The following is a 19,708-nucleotide window of genomic DNA, read 5'->3' as shown; positions in this document are numbered from 1 at the left end:
TGCACATAAAACACCTTCAAAAAGAAGAAAATCCTATGACCTAGTTCCATACCCAAAACTTACTCTCTACTTGTGAAAAAGTGTTTCAGAGAGAAAAACAGAATTACTTTAAAAATTATGATGGGACTGAATTTCAGACAATGAGGAAATTCAGTCTATTAATCATTGAGTTAATCTATTTATTCACCTTGAAAAAATCCTGATCAAGAGAAAGTCTATTAAAAGAATACAGGGATTCAGCTGCCACCTTCCTCACTGTGTGAGCAATCAGAAGATGTCCCTTTGAACCCTGTGTTAATGAAATTCTCATTAAATGCAAACCTGCACAATTTTATCTTGAAGAGGCTCGTTAGCTCGAAAAAATTACTTGCCTCAAAATGTGCTTATTTCCTCATAGGTGAGAAGGTGAATTTTCAAACCACTAACTGCTGCAGCTTCTATTTCAACCCCATCAGTGCTGCAGCTGCATCTTGCAGTCCATCATGTCTCAATTATTTACATAAACCACAGATACAAATCCATAGACAGACATTATAATCACTATTATGGGACAGGACAGCAATAGGGATCACTCATTCCGATACAGTATGGAAGATTTCAACTAGATGAGGTTATTATTATTCTGTCTTCTTCAAATTTTTATTTTCTTTAGGTTGGACAGAAATTATGAATCATCTGTAAAAAGGAGATGTATGGAGAGAAGGTAGGAATAGCCTTCCTGTCTCACAATACTCAAAAAGAACATTAGTGACTGCTCTTTTCACTGGAGTAAGGTCTAGAAAAAAATCAGATAATCAGCAACAACCAAAACTCCATCAGACTGCCTAGTGGAGAATACAGTCCAACTGACAAGTACGGTTCACAGGTTAACAGGATACACAAAATGGGATCTCTTTCTGCAGCTGAGTTTAAACAAAGAAGTGTCAAAGATTCTCTAGGTATTACTCATCCTGACTCTATTAAAGCAATTAACCAGATGACCTTGCCAATCCAGCAGCACGGGGTACAAGCAGGATTGTTTTATGTGTCTACAGTTACTCCTATAAAACAAATGCATTGCAGCCCTGAAAAGTTGTTTACAACTCACCACTCCTCCTCAAGCGAAAATACATGTAAGACTGTATGCTAGGATTTAAGACACTTGTTAAAGCTTTCTACATGCATGCACACAGAGATGCTTTTACATTTATAATCTTTTCTACCAAAAGCCTTAGGATAATGAACTGACAGCTTTTATCTATTTAAGTAGCTGTTGGAATGAGATGAAGGTACAAACCAAAGTGTGACTTTGCACAGCACTGTTACCAGAAAAAAGCAGGTAATCCTTGCTCATAACAACTTATCAGAATGATAGAACAAGCTGAGGGAAAAATGCAACAAAGTGAATTTCTCTAAACTCATCCCCTTCATGGCAAAGGCATCTGAATAAGAAATAGTCCAGTAAGACCACTCTAAGGAGAAACCAAAGGGGCATAAACAGACAATGGGGAGCTAAGCCAGGTTCATCCTTATCAACGGATAAAAAAATTACATCTAACAATAATACTGTCATTCATTAATATACTGTGTTTCTCTAATAAAGTCTTCAGCCCTAAATGGTTCATTCTTCTCAAACATCTTCTCTCCCTTTTCTCTTTGGTGATTGGGACTTGCAACATCTCCATGACTCTCTGCAACAGAGCCACAAGCATGTGCGCACAAGGCTCCAGCTTGTCCTCCTGGTCCAACACCAGAAGAAAACATGTGGCCCTAGTGTCAAGTCCTCCTACAGACATTGCTGGAGAAGTGGAGTAGCCAACAGACAAGGTCAAAATGGTCTTTCCAAACAGACTGCAGAAAACTTCAGACTCTGGAAAGCTCGAGGCATTCCTTGAAGAATTAACCTCTTGTCCTTCTGCTGCACGATCTGCAGCTTTCAAATGTCTAAATCCAGTCTTTAGGCCAAAATGGAGTATTGTCACATTATCACAGGCCTTTCATTACAGCTATTTTCACTGTAGGGAATGAATCTTTAGGAAGTTCCAAAGCATGCTGTTGCAAAAAAAAGTAGTAGTCACCATTTTGAAACATCACGCTGTGGATCACCTTCACAAAAGCACAGTACTTTTGGATCTGTCCAGCTTTCAACAACTGGCTGCTCCAAAATCTATTCAGTTAAAGAACCCTTCAAATGTAATATTTTTACCATGAGTAGAAAACAAACTGGTAGAGGAAATTCAAAACACCTACACACTCTCCCTTCCCCCCCCTTTTTTTGAGGGAGAGAGGAGGTAAATCAAACAGATTAGCTTCTCTGAACACCAATCCCTCTCTAAGCCTTGAATCATCTCTAATTTAAACCTCTCCCAATTTCACTAAATGAAAAGCAGTCACTCATGAAAACTTCTTAGGCTAGTGAAAGATGACACGAAATTTCAATGCACATGAGCAGTTGGATGGAGCAGGGGAAAGCTACCGGAAGTCTAGAAGAGAAACGTATTAGAGGCTTCACTGGTTCCAGACGGCACCATGCATGATACAGGCTGTCCAGAGACAGGTATCGCAAACTCTTGGTTGCACAAACCAGAGGTGAGCACAAGCACAAGCACTTTTATTTTTCCTCCCTTCCCAGTTTAGAGATCTCTCCTGGGTATACAGAGAATTCCCAAGGTAGGCACTTTGTGTCACATTAAATGACATTAATTTGGCAACAGCTATCTGTTCTGCTGCTTCACTCCAAATGCATTATCTGCCCACAGGCATCCATTTATGTCTGTTTACAAAAAATAGTAAGAAGGATAGTAGCAAAATAAATCTTCCGGAACCATATGTGACGTTACTAAGCTTACAGACTTACTAAGGGAACCTTTAAGGTGGTTTATAGACAGGTAAGATGTATATCAACTTGAAAGGTGCCCTCAGACAGTTTGTCCTACACAATCTCTTTTGTAGTGAGGATAATGACAAATACTAGCAATGCAGAATACTGAGCTACTCGGTATAGTGTAGACCAAGTGCCTGGGGTGACCAGGGAAATTATGGACAGATAAATACTTGTATCTTTTACGGTTTGTTTACAAGCCAAACAATGAATTTTCTCTTTCAAAATTCTTCTGTTTTCCAATCCATCAGATCCAGGAACCTCCTGCCCAGTACCCAGCTGCTCCATAAGCAAAACCAAGAAATAATGGCTGTCATGAAGGAATAAAGCACAAAAGCACCCCCAGATATTCCTTAGTCTTACAAGTAGAACATAAATTCTGCCCTTAAGCAGGAGGAAGAGGTTTAAGAGAGTACTGAAATGTCCTTAAATAATCAGTTTTAAACACACGCACAAATTTTGCAATGTTAAAAGAGGCCTTGAATCTGCTTATTACAGCTGGCTTATAGTCCCCTTCATAGCTTCATAGAATTGCAACAGAATCACGCAACAGAAATCCACAATTGCTCTGCCAGCACAGCATTGTTCCCTACTATACAACTTCTCCCAAGAATGCTGTGAGGATTAGTTCATTACAGCTTGTACCATGCTTTGAAAGCACTCAGTCTAAAGAAGAGCCAAGAGAATTATTAGAGAGAGGACAATCAAACTCTGGTGATCCTCTCTTTATCCCAGTGGGCCCTGTATGGAGCAGCAATTTAGCCCAACAAAGGGAACAAATTCAAAACTAAATTCAGTACAACAAATGTGAAAGTGTCACGATAAGAACGCAGTCACGCAGGACACAAAAATCTTTAAAATGGTTATTAACTTCCAGTCCTTACCGAATATTGACTAATGCGTGAGTCACCTTGCTTGCAGGCTCTTTCCATTGACCAGCATTGGTAGACAGCCTTAGAACTGAAAGGAAAAGACAATTAACAGTGCTGCCACAGAACTGGCATTTTTCTAATCCAAAATGTCAAAAAATCGCTTTAGCGAGACGACAGTCTGGGAAGCACATCAGAACAAAGGTCATCTTTGAAATCATCTGTGATCCAGGGCTGGAGTGCCCTTCAGTGCCCTTCTGAAAGGTAAGGAGCACAGAAGACGTGAGCAGAACAAAAAAATGGCTGGCAGACAGGAAGCAGAGGGAATAGAAGAGCTTAAGTCCTCCTAACTGCTTTTATCACCACATATTAAAGTTCATTTTCCCCAGAAACGGGGCAGCATCCCAGGTCAAGACCTTTCATTCCACACACCACCACTCTCCTCCAGCTCCTACTATATATGCAAGGTTCCATCTGAGCTGGACTACATCCTGCAATTTAAACCCACCCAGCAGTGATGGATTCTCTACCTCCCCATTTATGTGGAAATGAAGAGAGGAATTACACACCAGCCTAGGGAAAAAACACTCCCTGTAGGAACAAGGGTGTTCTGCAGCACAGATGGTCTCTAACAGACTTTGGAGCAGATCTGAAAACATTCTGCAACAAGAACTTCTAGGGAATCCAATTCTTTTCTGCCAGAGTACCAAAAATATTTATTTAGGTCAGAATATGTAGTGTTTCTATGGTGGCAGTTACCTGCACATCTCATTGCAAGTACCAAAACAGTAACAGAGCCTGTAGCAAATGTTTGGTTAATTTCCATACTGGCGAAATAGAGAGAATTTTCTATTAATTTGTATACAGAGGGTTTTCTGGTGGTTACATTCCACAAGGAAGGTTCACCCTCGACTTAGACATGAAGGAAAAGCACATCACCCAAATTTAGCACCATCTAGAAACACAGATGCTACAAGTGAATTCATAAGCAGAGTGGCTGCATACTCATGCCTATTATCACATGAGAGAAGCCTTCAATCCTGCAGATCTGGATAAAGTTCAGATTCAGGACAAGAAAAATAAATTAATAAACCCCAAAGCAATTAGATTTCATCTTCACTTCTAACTCTGAAAGTTTCAACCACATTAACAGGGAAGTTGAAGGACAGAGTAGCCTTCTCATTTGTGCTACCGAATGTCCCAAGGCTAAGAGACAGAAGGGTGACTGTAGTCCCTGTGAGATGGGATTCACAAGTAAAGGGAAGCTGTCAGGACTCCTAGTTAAACTGTGGCTTTCATTAACTTGAAACAGTGCTACCTTCTCACTTCCTAGTGCTACCATTACATGTCATCTACAGGAAAAAAAAACAATGATGTCAGCTCTGGGTAACATTAGTTTGTCAAACAGTAGGTATTGCACTTGAATATCTGAAGTAATGTATTCAGAGAGGGTTTCCATTAATTCAAAGGGGTTTGCTTGGTGTAGTAGGATGAAAAAATTCATGTAAGAAATGAACTGTTTCAACAGGTCAGATGTGCCTATTGCAACCCAACTAAGCATTTGAGTGTGTTACTCTTCCGTCCCACTTTCCTTCAGCTTCCACACAGGACAGATTTGAAAAATTACTAGCTAGTAAAAGCACCTCATTTTACTAGCTGCAATTCCTGGGAGTAGGAAACGGGTTAGCAAAAAATTTTTCATGCTCTGAGGGCACAGAAATAGCCAAGTGATCCCTTATATAATGGATGAAAACAGTAGAAAGTTGGTACAAAAAGGCAGTTCATTTTTGTTTGCAGTTGCAGGGAGTATTCAGCTAATTTTATTTAGGTGATGACAGTTCTCCCCCATGTCAGAAGAGGGCTGTGGCCAAATGTCTCCCTCCCACTGCCTTTTAACTCCCCTTATATACTTATATTAACTCCTGCTGTTCACTGGGTGATCACACTGAGAAAGGAGCAGGGGGTGAAGAAAGGTCCTTCTAGAAGAAAGCAAATAAAACCTATAGCTGTCTTTGCTTCAGAACTTCAAGCACGCAGGCAGCTACACCAGTGCTATTGCAGGCTCCGTACCAGTGCTGCTGCAGGCTCCTGTGTGTACATTGCCTGATTGTGCCTCCATGCATTACTTGCTCTCCTTTTTGTTCCTCTTTTCCCTGCTGAGCATCACTTGGTGGCATTCCAGCATGCCTCTCTCTTTGAAGGACAGCAGCTTCTCCCTGTTTTGCCAATAGGCACATTCTTGAGTCCAGTGATTCGCTTGTCATTACAAACAGGTTTGTGAGGGCTGTTTTCTTGGTTTGTTTTGGCAATGAGTGTAGGAGATGTGATTTGTCTAGCGCAGCAAGCTTCTTGCTGTAAGTTTCTCAAATTCTCTTCCAAATTCTTGTTTGCACTGAGTTTCTCAGTGCTGGCTGGTTCTGCAGCGTGTACCTGCATTCTGACTTGAAACTGTTGAATGCAACAGATGTAAACCATGCGAAGATGTGTGAAATACCACATTCCCAGTTGTGCCAACAAACTTTTATTTCCAACCACAGTAAGTAGCTGTTAGAGAAGCAATGAGTTTGTTCCCTTTTCTTTTTTCTAAAAAAAAAAAATACACCTTTAACAAGTTTATCCCCCTCTCAATTCTTAATTTACCAAACACATCCTAGTACACAAAACATGTCCACTGCCAAGACATATGAGTAGTAGGTTGATAAAAAACACGTGACACGATCATCCCTCTACCACCACCCTCACTTCCAGTCAACAGTAGTCCTCACCAGTCAGGAGGTACTCACCCATAGAATAAAGGTTGTCAAAATTCTGATGCATCCGAATGATTTCGTAATACAGCTCATCATAGCTGCTGGGAGTGGGAAGAAAGGTGTCTCCGTAAGTGATGAACATGTTGAACAGGTTCACAACCTATACAATGAAGTGAAAAGAAGTTACAACAGGAATATTTACTCAAAATCTATTCTGCAACAAAACCAATTCAAACTACATCCGAAACCATTAAAGAAATACCTCTCAGTTGCATTGCACAGTATTACATCACTTCATTGTTTTATGTATTATTTTCATTATTATGGAGAAGAGACAGAAAAGAAACTTAAATATTATTGTATCTGGGGCCAGGAAAGCACTCTAATGGCCACAGAACAAGAACAAATACTACCTATCTGGAAAATTAAACTAAGCCTGTCCTCACATAGGCTTGTTCATTTCAATGAGCAGACCCTACAGTGAGTCCAAACACTGCCTTCCCAAACATCGAGTGAAACCAACCACGATGATACTCATCCACTTTGTGGTCTTGTTCTGATATGTCTTTCCTAGCCCAGAAATCCTGGATTCTTTCCTAAGAGTCATTCAAAATTAAGTTGTTTACAATAAAAATATTTGCGTTGCCTGTACTCACCATAAGGGCAAGGGTGAAGATGTTGTGCTTGGCCAGCAGCACAGTCTCATTAGACATGAGGAACTTCAACAAGTTGATCAAAGCTAGGAGAAAATTATATGTATTTTTTAAATAAAATTAAAAGCAAAATCATTCTCAGCAAGTCACCTAAATATAGATCTATCTTCATTATCTAGAATAAACCAACCTAAATGCCAGCTGCTCACCTCTCAGAAATACATCAATTTAGCATGGCATTTTTTATTTGTTTGTTTGGGGTTTGTCCTGGCTAAAATACTGTGCTGGACAGGTAAGTGACAGCTATTTCACTGTCCCACATTTATTCTCCTTCACTGACTTCCCAATCAAATCTGCTCAGGCTCAGGGTAAGTCTGTTGTTAGCTTAGACAGTTCAGGGGAGATTTTTCTATCTGCTAGATCCTGAAGTGAGCTTTGGGGTTGGAGACTCCAACTGTCTCATTTCTGCTTCATACATCACCAGCATGATGTACGCACAGTCAGCCCCAAACTGTCACTCTTGTTGATACATGCAGTTAAAAAAACCCAAAGTAACAAGAAAAAAAACCCCCAAACAACCCACAGCATAGCTCTTCTGTAGCTCTGTGTCAATGCTGCTGCAATGTTACAAGGAAGGATGTAGCACTTTATTGTGTCAGTTATCTAGGGCTATGCAGTAGAGATTACAGATCTGGTTCACACTTGTTTAAAAAACAAATATAGCTGTAGCTGCTCAAAATCAGTTAGCAATAGTGGGAATTAACAAAAAGGCTGGCTAAAAGAGCTTTAATCAAACAGATTTTACACAATTGTTTTCCGTCCACTTGATAAAATGGGAAGTTCTTTATCTTGTTTTCACTAGTTCTTGAAAATTTCGAAGAAGGAAAGCTATTTTCTTCTGCATTACTCAGGGCTGCTCTCTGCATTACTCTTCAGCTGCTCAGCACTGAAAGCTGATGCCTGCCTAACAGACTCTTAATGTACTCTGCTCTGAAGTCAACAGATGTCAAGACTTAAAACATCTGAATTAGGTGGCCTGCAAAGTCAAGCTGGAACGCAGACTTTTTTTAAAAGGCTCTTAATTACCTAGTAATTGTTACCTGCATCTAACAGAGTAGCGCCAGGTATTACTCCAGTCTCTTATAACTAGAACTTGTAAATCCATCCTTCCCCCCACCGTTGCACAGCTGTTACGCACTACACAGTAACCCCTGAGAAAACCAGCTCCAGTTTGGGAGAACCCCACAGAATACAGAGAACAGACCATTCATCTACATTCCTATAAAATAAGAAGAGATAAAGCGCAGGGAACAGGAATTAAGTAAGGGCAAAGTTTAGATACACACACCACCTCCCCCCCTTTCAGGATTACAAAATGTTCACAAAAGGTAAAACCAAGCAACCTACAGTAAAAAGGCAGATGTGAAGAGCCTGGTAAGATCTGGAAGGAAACAAAATTGTCAGATTCTGAATACAGCCCTGCAACCACTACCTTCTAATGCTAGAAGTTCACCAGGAGTGTCAAAAGTTTATATATGTCCCCCAAAAGGGAAGCCTATAGCCCTAGTGTGGGTATTTACTCATCGCAGACAGAAGTTACTTCAGTTTCATCTACCAGATGGTGGCTTGATGCTGAACTGCAAACCAGAATGAACAAAAAGTTCTCTGTAAACTCCAGACACACAAGTCATCTTTCAGAGCTATTCCAGGATTTAACAATCATCAGCAGCATCTCTCCCTTCCATGGCAGCAGCCCCCCCTCACGAAGCAAATATATTAACACCTCTTCAATCCAGCCACAGAGCTCCCCATATCATCATCACTTCATCACCACACTGAAACTCCTGGGACCAAAAGCAGAGAGTGGATTCCACAGTAATCCAGCTCTGGAAATACTCTGTCAGATATTTTCCTGTAAACCAGCCATTTCAAAACAAAGAAGTAGCAGGTACAGACAGGCTCTCCACCGGAGCAGAGATCCAGCTAAAAACACGTTGCCAAGGTAACCAAGCCTCCACAGCAAAAAAGTAGTCTCCCGCAGTCAGTGCCTTGGACTGGAGACAGCTATCCTGCATCTCTGCCACAGCAGCTTATTGGCCGTCTCTCTATTTTACAGTTATAAGCATGGGTTTACCTCTTTCCCAGCCACGAAATCCCACACAGCCACATCTCGTGACCAGGCATTGCTGTCCAAAATACAGCAGTTGGGGCTTCTGAGCGCAGAGCGGCAGAGCTCTGGATTTCCTCTAACAAGTGGTATGATGTCCATAGCTTCTCAGTCTCCCCCCAGAACCCTGCTGAAAGGCCTTTGCCTGCAGGTGATCACACAGCATAATGAGAAACTGCTGAACATCCAAACACAGTGAACGTGAAAGCTGCCTGTGATGGAGAGACACTGTTTTTAAAAGAACGAGCATTACCATTGTCTGTCCAGAGCATGAGCACTCCTTGACTGCCAGAGACAAGTACTCTACAACTGCCCACCGCAGTATTTCTCAGATACCATTCTGAACTGTAGAGCACTTGCAATGTTCTAGGCTGGTGATGACACTTAAGGAGAACTTTTGTTCTGTTCCACCCCAACAACAGCTCTTATGTTTGTTCCAATTGTTGTGATGAATTTGCTCATGTTTAATTTTCCTATTCCAGTTAGAAAGGCAGCACAAGATTACCACTGCTTGAAATGAATCGCATCGTGTCATAGCCCACTCACAGCTAATCTAGGCTGTTCCTTCCCTAAGAGATAGGAAGGAGAAGGACACGCTTCATATGAAGAAACAGCTCAGTGCTGGGCTCAAAGATGGTCAGAAGAGCCACAGGTTTAGTCACTGCGTGCACTGCACAGGCAAATTTATCCAACTGTTTGGAAACCACACATTCCTAAAAAATTTGCAGTGCTCCTAATTAGGAAAAACTGTGGAAAATGAACCCTTAAATTAATGGCTACCTGTATCTCTAATTTGCTTGTAAGGCAGACAACATACTGAAAATGAGGACAGCTATGCCCTGGAGTTTTCAGGATTGACAACTTTTACATCCAGCTTCAAATGCCCAGCACCCTTCAGTGACAACTACACTCACAAACCTTTCCAGCAAAGGTCCAACCGGCTGAATGCTCTTCTGCCCCGAGCTCCAACAAAGCACTGCTACTACTATTCCTGAGCAACCTGAAACCCAAGCCAAATGTGTCACTTCTTCCCTGCTGCAACTGACTGTTCACCTCTCATATCCAATCTGCAGGCTGCCCTCTCACAGAAGCCAGGAAATGATCCATGTTTTTTCCCAATAGAAGAGCAGCTCAGTCACTCGGCTGCACAAGCAAACTGTGGCCCTTGTTTGGGCTCAGACGTGTTATCCCAATTATTTGTGCTCCAGGATTTAACAGTGATGGATGTTTTGGGCATGAAATACCCAAAACCAGAACAGCACCATTTTTGCAGTAGCCTCTAGAATCTTTGTTTGGTGTTTTGTTTTTTTTAACTGAAGTTATCCTTGTCATCCCTTCCCAGGACACAGTGACCCTGCTATGATGAGTCTTGAAACATCCACAATACTATAGTGTCACTAGAACTTCTTTAGCAACAAAATCAGGAGGCTGTAACTAAACTAAACTAGTAGCCATCAGTATCTGAATGCAAGCTCCTAATTTTGTGACCTGAGCTGAGCACACTGGCTGTGCCTCTTAAATCATGAGAACACAGCCTTGAACACCTACATTTATAGCCTCAAAACCAAGTAGAAAAGTATGTTGAGTGGACACTTATGCTGGGCATGAAGCCGTATGATTTGCTGTTTGTGAGTGGTGTAAAGCATACAGGTTGGTTTTTAGGCAATTTTCTCTCCCAAGGATTATTATAGCCAAAGGATGAAAAGCGACATCACCAGCTTTTAGATACCCTCCCTGCTTTTAAAACTGAAATGACTGCAGTGAAAGAAGCTCTTAGCTCCTCTGCCACACAGCTGTTTTTGAGGGCAGACATTTTCCTTTATCAGCTCCTGCGGCCAGCCTGCGTGCTGAGGAGCAACAGTATCCCTGCTCAGTTATTTGCTACCCTTCTTCAAGGCAATCCTCTGTGATAAGACTGTGGGCAGCCAACATCTCTTCTTCTCCCAGGAAGGAAGTAATTCCTGCTACAGATGCCCTTCTCTCTCTCCTTCTGTTCCTCCTCCCATAGCAGATTTACCTTCTCTCCCTGTAAGCCTCATTTCAAACAGAAGTATATTCAGCCCCAGCACATTTGGGATTTGAACAGTTTCTGTTCTATTTAGTGTCTCAGTGTTCACTGTATGCATCACGTGTAATGCAACAGGAGCACGGAGGTAGGTTAAGTAGAGGAAAGGGGGGAAAGAAAAGAAGCAGTACCATCCCTTAGGCAAGTCAGAATGTAGCACAAACTCTGCCAAGAGCATCAGAAGGCTCTGATGTGTTATTGCACAACAGAGCAGAAGAGAACAGCCCTGAGACACACATCAATGAAAGCTTGGATTGGCTGAGCACAGTATGGAGGCCTCTGTCACTGCATCAGCTGCACTTACAGGTCAAATATCTTCTAATGGTGCATATAATGGCCCTCAACCAGGGAGCAAAGAAGAAAAAGAGATGTGAGGGCTCCTCATCTGCAGTATAGCATCAGTTAACAGGATCCTGCACTCTACTAAAATCCTGCCATTTTGTACTCTCCAACTCTCAGGGCACACTGGGAAGAGCAGCGTTTTTTCTCATTGCCTCTGGAAGTTACCATTGCACCAACAGTGTATTCTGTGTTCTCCTTTTAGTACTTCAACTGGCAACCCCCTTAAGAGGATCCTCACTGACATGGTTTAAACCCAGTCAGCCACACAGTTTCTACTCCCCCACCCTCTTTCTTTCCTTCCCCTCCCCTTCCCCACTCCAGGAGGGACGGGGAGGAGAATTGAAAGAATGTAACTCCCACGGGTTGAGATAAGAACAGTCCAATAACTACCATATAACACAAACCACTGCTGCCACCACCAATGATAATAATGATAAGGGAAATAACAAGGGAAGAGAATACGATACCACCCACCGAAATGAGCCTGACCGAGAAGAGAGCGTGCCTTTCCGGGTAACACCCAGTTACATCCCCAGGCATGACATGCTGTGGTATGGAATACCTCTTTGGTCAGTTTGGGTCAGGTGCCCTGTCTCTGCTTCCTCCCGGCCTCCCCTCCTCCCTGGCAGAGCATGAGACTCACAAAGTCCTTGGTCAGAGTAAACATTACTGAGCAACAACTGAAAACATCGGTGTTATCAGCTCTGTTCCCAGGCTGAAAGTCAAAACACAGCACTGCACCAGCTAGTAAGAGAGAAAAATTGACTGCTACTGCTGAACCCAGGACACTCACTCACATGGGAATATAGGGCAGCTGATGATACCATTTGGGTAACACTTCAATGCTGCACAGGAATCTTCCACCTAGGAGTGCTGCTACAGCACAGTAACCACCCTGGACCTCTTACAGCTATCCTGTTCACATACACATACTCTCAAGCCAAGGTCCATACCACTCTACCACATGGTTAGCCAGATCTGGTAAGGATTAATGCACTAGACTGTAACGGAAAACAAACTGGATTCAACTCCTCAGGAAGCAGCACTTTGGTCTGTCTGTGCTTCAACTCCTCCTACACAAAAGGGTAAACAGCACCATCCTATCTGCAACAGCACTGAAAGCATATATATAGCAACAGGAACCAAAGGCCCACCTACACTCAGGATTCTGTTTCTAACTGGTCAACACCAAATACCTGTTAAAAAGTAATGGTCAAAACAATGCTTTCTCGTCACGCTCTTCCAGATTCCAAAATTCAGCATGACCCCCTTTTACACAAGGGAAACTACAGCACAGACTGTGGAAATAACACTCTCGCAACATGACAATACCATAACCACAGACCAGTCCACTCTCCTATTCCAGACTGGAAGTCAGAAGGGCTAAGCTAGGATAAGCATATACCCCACTGTGCTGTTATGAGGAAAGACTCCGGAAGAGAGTAAACACCTGTAATAAACGTGATAAATGCTATACCTGAAGATAAACTCAGAAGTAGGGATACAAAAAGCTCAAATACAATGTACTGAGATGACCTGAGTGGTAAGAGGGTGCAGATATGGCCATGTTCAGCACTGGCAGACACTCAGCAGAACAGTGATCAAAACAAACTCAGCAGGAGATGAATATCTACAGATAGGGTTTGACAGAAAAAAGCAACAGAGGTAGCTTTCAGATAGAGCAGTAGGAATATGAAGCGTGTCCAAGAAATAGCTATACTGCTATTACAAACTAATGCACCAGAACTCCCTGCGGCACAAACTATCCCAGCATCCTTGGACAAGTGAATCAATTACTCAGGGACAGCACTTGCAGCTTCCCGTCAATCAGCCAAAGTGCTAGGAAACAAAACTGCTGCACCCTTGCTGCAGTCCCCTCCCAGGGGAGCAGGGGAAGCAATAAAAGCTCTGTCAACATCACTAGTCAACCTGCTTCAGCTTCTTCCCTCTGCTCTGACAGGGAGGGAGCACCCTACTCATAGTTGTAATGATTCACTTGTCTGGACAGCTCCACTATCCGCTGCCTCCCTGCTTGCTGCCACAGGCACTGCCGAACTCCTGCTCCCAGCCACTAAAACTCCGTGGCAGACAGAAGCCAGCAATTGGCAGGCTCCCCATCACCAGCATCTCGTCACTCCCAACAGTTGTTCCCTCTTCTCCCCATGACTCTGAGTATAAGCATGAAGCAGCCTGTATTCTTAATGAGAAACAACAGCTTGCTAGAGGGCTGGAGCACATGCTGGCATAACCCAACGCTTCCAGGATCAGTCGAGTAGGCCACTTCACTTCCAATCCTTTACTTTCTTTACATGCTCCCCATCCCTGGTACTCGCTGTTCCAGCCTAACAGCAGCCAATGGTGTGAAAATTGCAAGCTTAATGGAAATGCTGATTGCTGATGCCAGAGCAGTGCTGCTTGATAGCAATCCAGCAAGCAGTGAGAAACCAAATTTTCCAAATTCAGCTAAAGCTCAAATGAACAATATGCTTTTTTCCTTAAAAAGCATAAATAAAAAATAAAAAACCATACACCCACAAGCTTAATTCCCCTTTAGAGGAAAAGGAGTACTCAGTTTAATTCTATTCTGTCTGACAGTGCAGGTTCACACTGTTGATTAAATAGTAGTCTTGGGAGTTAAGGTTGCACATTTTTGCACTCAGTTTTAAAACAAAAAAGGAGAATTTCAAGAAAGAGCAGAAATATTGTGTGAAAACAAGGAAAGGCAGCAAAGTATGGGATGCAAGAGGGCTGCTTCTTGAAAACAAAAAGGGGTCAGGGCTAAATCACTGCATTCTGCGTCACTGCATGAATGCTGCAACCCCTCTGTGCAAAGGAATGGCTGTGAACAGCTCTGGATGTAGCATTTCTGTCACCAGTAGAACTGTTTCCCACGAGAAATTACCACACGATATCCACTAGGACATCATGATCTGCAAAATGGGCTTAGGGAACCACAATCACACTCTCCCGTGTTAGCTAGTTTTATTTAAGAAGCAATCTGCATGACAGAGCAACATATCCAGATGAGACCAGCCAGGCTGAGAGGCAGGATGACCAAAAGGTTACTAGACTTTTGGCCATCTGAGCAAGGCTCTGTTGATGAATCCCCATTCTGATCCTACCAGTTGATCAGTAACAACCACAAATCTTGTATTACTCTTTTTCTCTCCATGGCCAACAAGAGTCAAACTCTTCATCATTAGTATTAAAATAAAGGGAAGGTAACTAGAATGAAGTAATAGAACCCTAAGAAAGATTTAAGTAAAAGTAGATGCTTCCTAAAAATGCCCCATGCGGGGAATTTAGAACATCCTCTTTCACAAGAAAGCCAGAGGTTTTGCATTTCTTACACTATCTTCTATAGGAAACTCAGGTCATTTTGCCATATGGCTGTGCGCTCTTACCACAAAGTGTTTTAGCTTTGTCTGAAGGAAGTAATGTGGAAAGGTTAACATGAAATTGGACCATCAGTTGAGAATGGCACCAGAAGCCTACAAGCAGATGTTTGTAGTCTTCCTTCTGAGCTTCACACGTCTTCTGCCTGTAAGTAAGCTGTAGAAGATGGGACTGGGGTTTTCTTCAGGTTAACATGGAGTGCTACCAGAAGTACAAATTAAATAAATTGATGAATACCACCCAACAATGCTCTTTACAACTACAAACAAAATTCACTTTATAAAATTATCTTTCCATTTCAAACTTTTCCTAAACTCACTGAAATAGCTAACAGGACTAACAGTTGCACTCCTGTACCAAGCTTATGTCAACAGAGTACCACATGTCCAACCAAGCACCAGCATTCCTATGAGTAAAGCAAATGGGCAACTCTAAGTGCTGCCAGCTCCCACTACCTATTCCATGGCACATAAGTTTCAGCCTTTAGTTTTGCGTGAGAAACTATATTCTTTCCAATAGCTTTTCAGTAATATTCTACCTCCTCAGAAACTTCACAGGAGTCAACAAGCACAAGTGCTTGTGAATCCATTGAGCTTCCTACTAAACAGCTGGCTGATGTTCTCTATTTTCTTTCAATTTGCAAGATAAGGAATACTAAAGGACCTCACTGTTTTTTGCAATCCTAGAGCTAAGCAGCTCTGCCCTCAGGGTGGTAATATGAGACCTGTGAGTCCTGTCTATGTCCTTCTTAGCAAAGAAGGAAGTCATAAGCACAGCTGAAACAGTCAAAATGCCATTCTGAGAAGAAAGTATGTTTTCCTCTTTCAAGCATACAATATATCAGAAGCACTGGGAAAAGGGAAAATATCCAAGATACACACCTGAGCTAGCCACTGGCTCTCATTCCTCAATTTCCCACACCAAAGAATGATCCTAGGAAGGCATTCAAGCAAGAAAATAAGAAAAGGATATTTAGTTCTATCCCTGAGAGTTAAAAATGCTGACTAGCTCCCTTTCTAGATGATGTAATGATTTCTAACCCAAATTTTCTATTCAGTAACACCTCCCAGCCTCCCCAACACTCTAATCCCATACCTCATCCTACCTAGTCCCTCCTATACTCAGGGCCTCCTATTCCTCCCAACACACTATTCACCTCCAATTCCTCTTAGGCTCTACATCCTCCCAGATCGAGATCCCCTATGACTCCAAAGACCTACCCATCCCATCAACTCAGAACTCCCATTCCCATCGCAAGCTGCTCAGCAGCTCACCTTTAACCAGCTTGGAGACTGCTATTGCTACGTCTTCCCTCAGTTCCTGGTGCTCCCAATGAACTACCACTGGGATGTGCAGAGGGAGCCCATCCTTCCCACTTCCAGCCTCATTCCTCAGTGAGTTGGCATCTTCCTTAAAACACCAGCATCACCTTGTACTCAAACAACTCATGAGATCCCAAATCTCCAGCAAGGCATATGGCACATGGCTGGGAGCCATTAGTCACGTGGAGATTCCAGTGTGCAGTTTTGAAAAGTTGGGCCAGCCTCCCACTGTCAAAAGGCATTGAGAAATGAGAGGATAAAAGCAGCAGTAAAACCTGCATTAGGTAGAATGAGTTGACCTACAAAGGTGTTGAAACTCTAGCATTTGTTCTATAGTTCTCTTTACAGTTTATAAGCAGTGCAGTGAAATCAGAAAGCATTTCTGCTGGATGGTATTTGAAAGGCCAAGTCTCACATAACGACTTTTTTTCTTCCCAAAACAGGAAGTTCAAGTAAAACCCTTTAACAGAGACAAACAGATGTTCTTTGTACTCACCCTAGATTTCAATTCCTACTATACACAAGCTCCTGTTCTTCCTACCCTTTCCCTACACATGACCTTTATTAGTTACCTTTGAAGATGATGTGCTGAAGTGACTGCTTTCTTAAACTTGCGACATCCTTCACAGCTGAAAGCCATTTCTTTCTTCATTACTATATGAAAGAATTTTTACTGCATAGAAATTACCACAGCAGCCTTATCTCTACCATCAGCTGGAACATGACTGCTTTCTCTGAACTCTTAAGACTTCAGAAGCATACAGAAGACAGTGTTGCTGGATCTTGAACCTTGGCATTTCTTAAAGCCATAAGTCATTCTGCAAGTTTATAAGAAGGTCAAATTTTAGGTCTTTGATTCTCGTCTCTAAAATCTTTAAGTCGTTTTTCTAACTGGCCAAGCAGCCCTACAGTCTTTCAAACTCTCACTGCATCTCATGATCAGGCATTTTATCAGCGAGCTAAACTGTCTGGTATACCAGTATATGCATGAATCCTGCCTTCACAAGAGCTGCAAGAAGACAAGCTTCCCTTGCCAGGTAGCTGCTGCAGAATGCGACAGTGACAGCGGGATTAGAGATGAAGGGGAGGCGCAACATCATCTGATTCCCAGTCTGTTCAGCAACACAAATCAGAAGGCTGAAGCAGACCTGATCAACAGCTGGAGAATCAGAAATGCTGGAGGTAATATACTATCAGTAATCAATATTTCAGCCACAGAAATAACAAAGCAATCGACTAAACAATACCACCTCAAATATGCACTATGTAAGGGCAAGTGCGTTATACATACTGAAAGTGCGGGGTTTTCCACAGGTCCCTCCCCCCCAAGTATTACTTCTTTATTTTACCATCTTCCACAGAAGAACATTTCACCTCTTTAGCATTCACCCAAAAGGATTCTGAAAGTAATATTATCTTCATGTTATAAATACAGAAACTGACAGAAAGCTCCAAGGAGTCTACAAGAAGGAAAAACCTGTGTTTTGTCCAGTAGCATTGCAAAAGTCTTTGTTAATAATCCTACAATAGAGAAAAATGAGCTTCTTGATAGTGCTACACATTCGAAGCACCTTTAGCAGTTCATTCAGCATCTGCTAGATTAACTAAGCTACAAGATAAGAAACTGTAGCCCACAATAATTTGGAAACAGATCTTCAACGCTTGCTAATGGCAAAGCTCGTTTTTCATCCTACCTTGCATTCAATTGCCCTAATAAATAGCTATTTCACCATTATTCATTATGATACGTAAGATTTCTCACTCTTGCTATTGTAAGTCTATATTAGAATTGCTTTTCTGTTTCTTTAAATATGGCTTTTGCTTAAAGCAAACCATAGCAACTGCAAAGAAGTTACCTGCACCCCCTAAGCTCTGAGTGAATTGCTCAAGCATTACTAATTTTGAGGTGGGAGGAGTTGAAGAAATGAGGTCTTTTTATATAAAAAGCTTAAATGACTCATGAAAACTCTTTTGGCATAGCTTATACATGCTTGATGACAACAAAAACATATATAGCACCTTCCATCACTCAAGGGATGTACAAACTAGTTAGAGTTCAACAAGTATAACCCAAACCCCACCTTTATGGCCAGCAAAATCAAATTCATTTTTCATATGAAAAGGGGAGAAGTTAATGAAAACATTGGTAGTAACATGCTATTTCTGAGAGCAGGGAACTGCTTGAACAGGATCAGTCCCTGACCCCTGAGGGGCACCACTTGCTACCCATCTCCAGCTGGACATTGAGCCATAGACTGCAACTCTCTGCATGCAGCCATTCAGACAATTCCTTATCCACTGGGTGTCCAGCCATCAAATTGATGTCCCTCTAGTTTAGAGACAAGAATGTCAAGCAGGACAGTGTCGAATGCTTTGCACAAGTCCAGGGAGATGATATCAACTGCTCTACCCCATCCATCAGTTCCATAGCCCCATCATAGAAGGCCACCAAATTCGTCAGGCAGGATTTCCCCTTAGTGAAGCCATGCTAGCTGTCACCAAGCACCTCATTTTCATGTGCCTTAGCATGCTTTCCAAGACAACCTGCTCCATGATCCTGCCAGGAACAGAGGTGAGACTGACTGGCGTGTAGTTTCCCAGGTCTTCCATTTTCCCCTTCCTGAAAATCGGGGCTATATTTCCCTTTTTCCAGTTGTCAGGAACTTCACCTGACTGCCATGATTTTTCAAATATGATGGCCAGTGGCTTAGCAACTTCATTCACCAGCTTCTTCAATCATAGAATGGTTTGGGTTGGAAAGGACCTTAAGATAGACCATTTGGTTCCAAACCGCCTGCCATGGGAATCCTCACCTTAGAGGCTCTGTCCAGCCTGGCCTTTAACACTGCCAGGGATGGAGCATTTACCACTTCTTTGGACAACCTGTTCCGGTACCTCACCACCCTCACAGAAACTTCTTCCTTATATCTAACCTGAACTTCCCCTGTTGAAATTTAAACCCATTACCCCTTGTCAAACATGAGAGAATTAACCTAATAAAGAAGCTAAGGCTGGATCACAACCAAAACTCAGCAACAATATTGCTCTCTCAAGCTCAGATGACATAACCAAAAAACTATGAAGTATTTCCAGACTGCACAAGCAGCCTGATATGTGTCCTGAGAGATGCCAAACACCCGGCTTCACTGCTTTTCTCTGCAATCACTGCACCCTAAAACCAAAAAGGAAAATGCAGACACTTTCTCAAAGTGCTGCTGACCATCCATAGTGAAGACAAAGCACCCACAAAGGAAGAGCAGCTATCCACCATATGACACACGAGT

General features: G+C 42.3%; 1 protein-coding gene across 3 annotated transcripts in view; it reads right to left on the bottom strand.

Moving 5' to 3' along the window:
* ARMH3 (armadillo like helical domain containing 3) overlaps nt 1-19,708 on the bottom strand; it is a 134,937-nt gene that overhangs the window by 69,041 nt on the left and 46,188 nt on the right. For all 3 annotated transcript variants that reach the window (XM_065672088.1, XM_065672087.1, XM_065672086.1), the window contains 3 exons: nt 7,136-7,218; nt 6,513-6,639; nt 3,745-3,820 (listed from right to left, as the gene is read on the bottom strand). In XM_065672088.1, coding sequence (XP_065528160.1) covers nt 3,745-3,820; nt 6,513-6,639; nt 7,136-7,218 — 286 coding nt within the window. The remainder of the gene's footprint in view (nt 1-3,744; nt 3,821-6,512; nt 6,640-7,135; nt 7,219-19,708) is intronic.

Source organism: Lathamus discolor, chromosome 3 (assembly GCF_037157495.1).
Source record: "Lathamus discolor isolate bLatDis1 chromosome 3, bLatDis1.hap1, whole genome shotgun sequence".
Lineage (NCBI taxonomy): Eukaryota > Metazoa > Chordata > Aves > Psittaciformes > Psittacidae > Lathamus > Lathamus discolor.
Note: the sequence above shows the minus strand (reverse complement) of the source record. Positions and strands in the feature narration are given on the sequence as shown.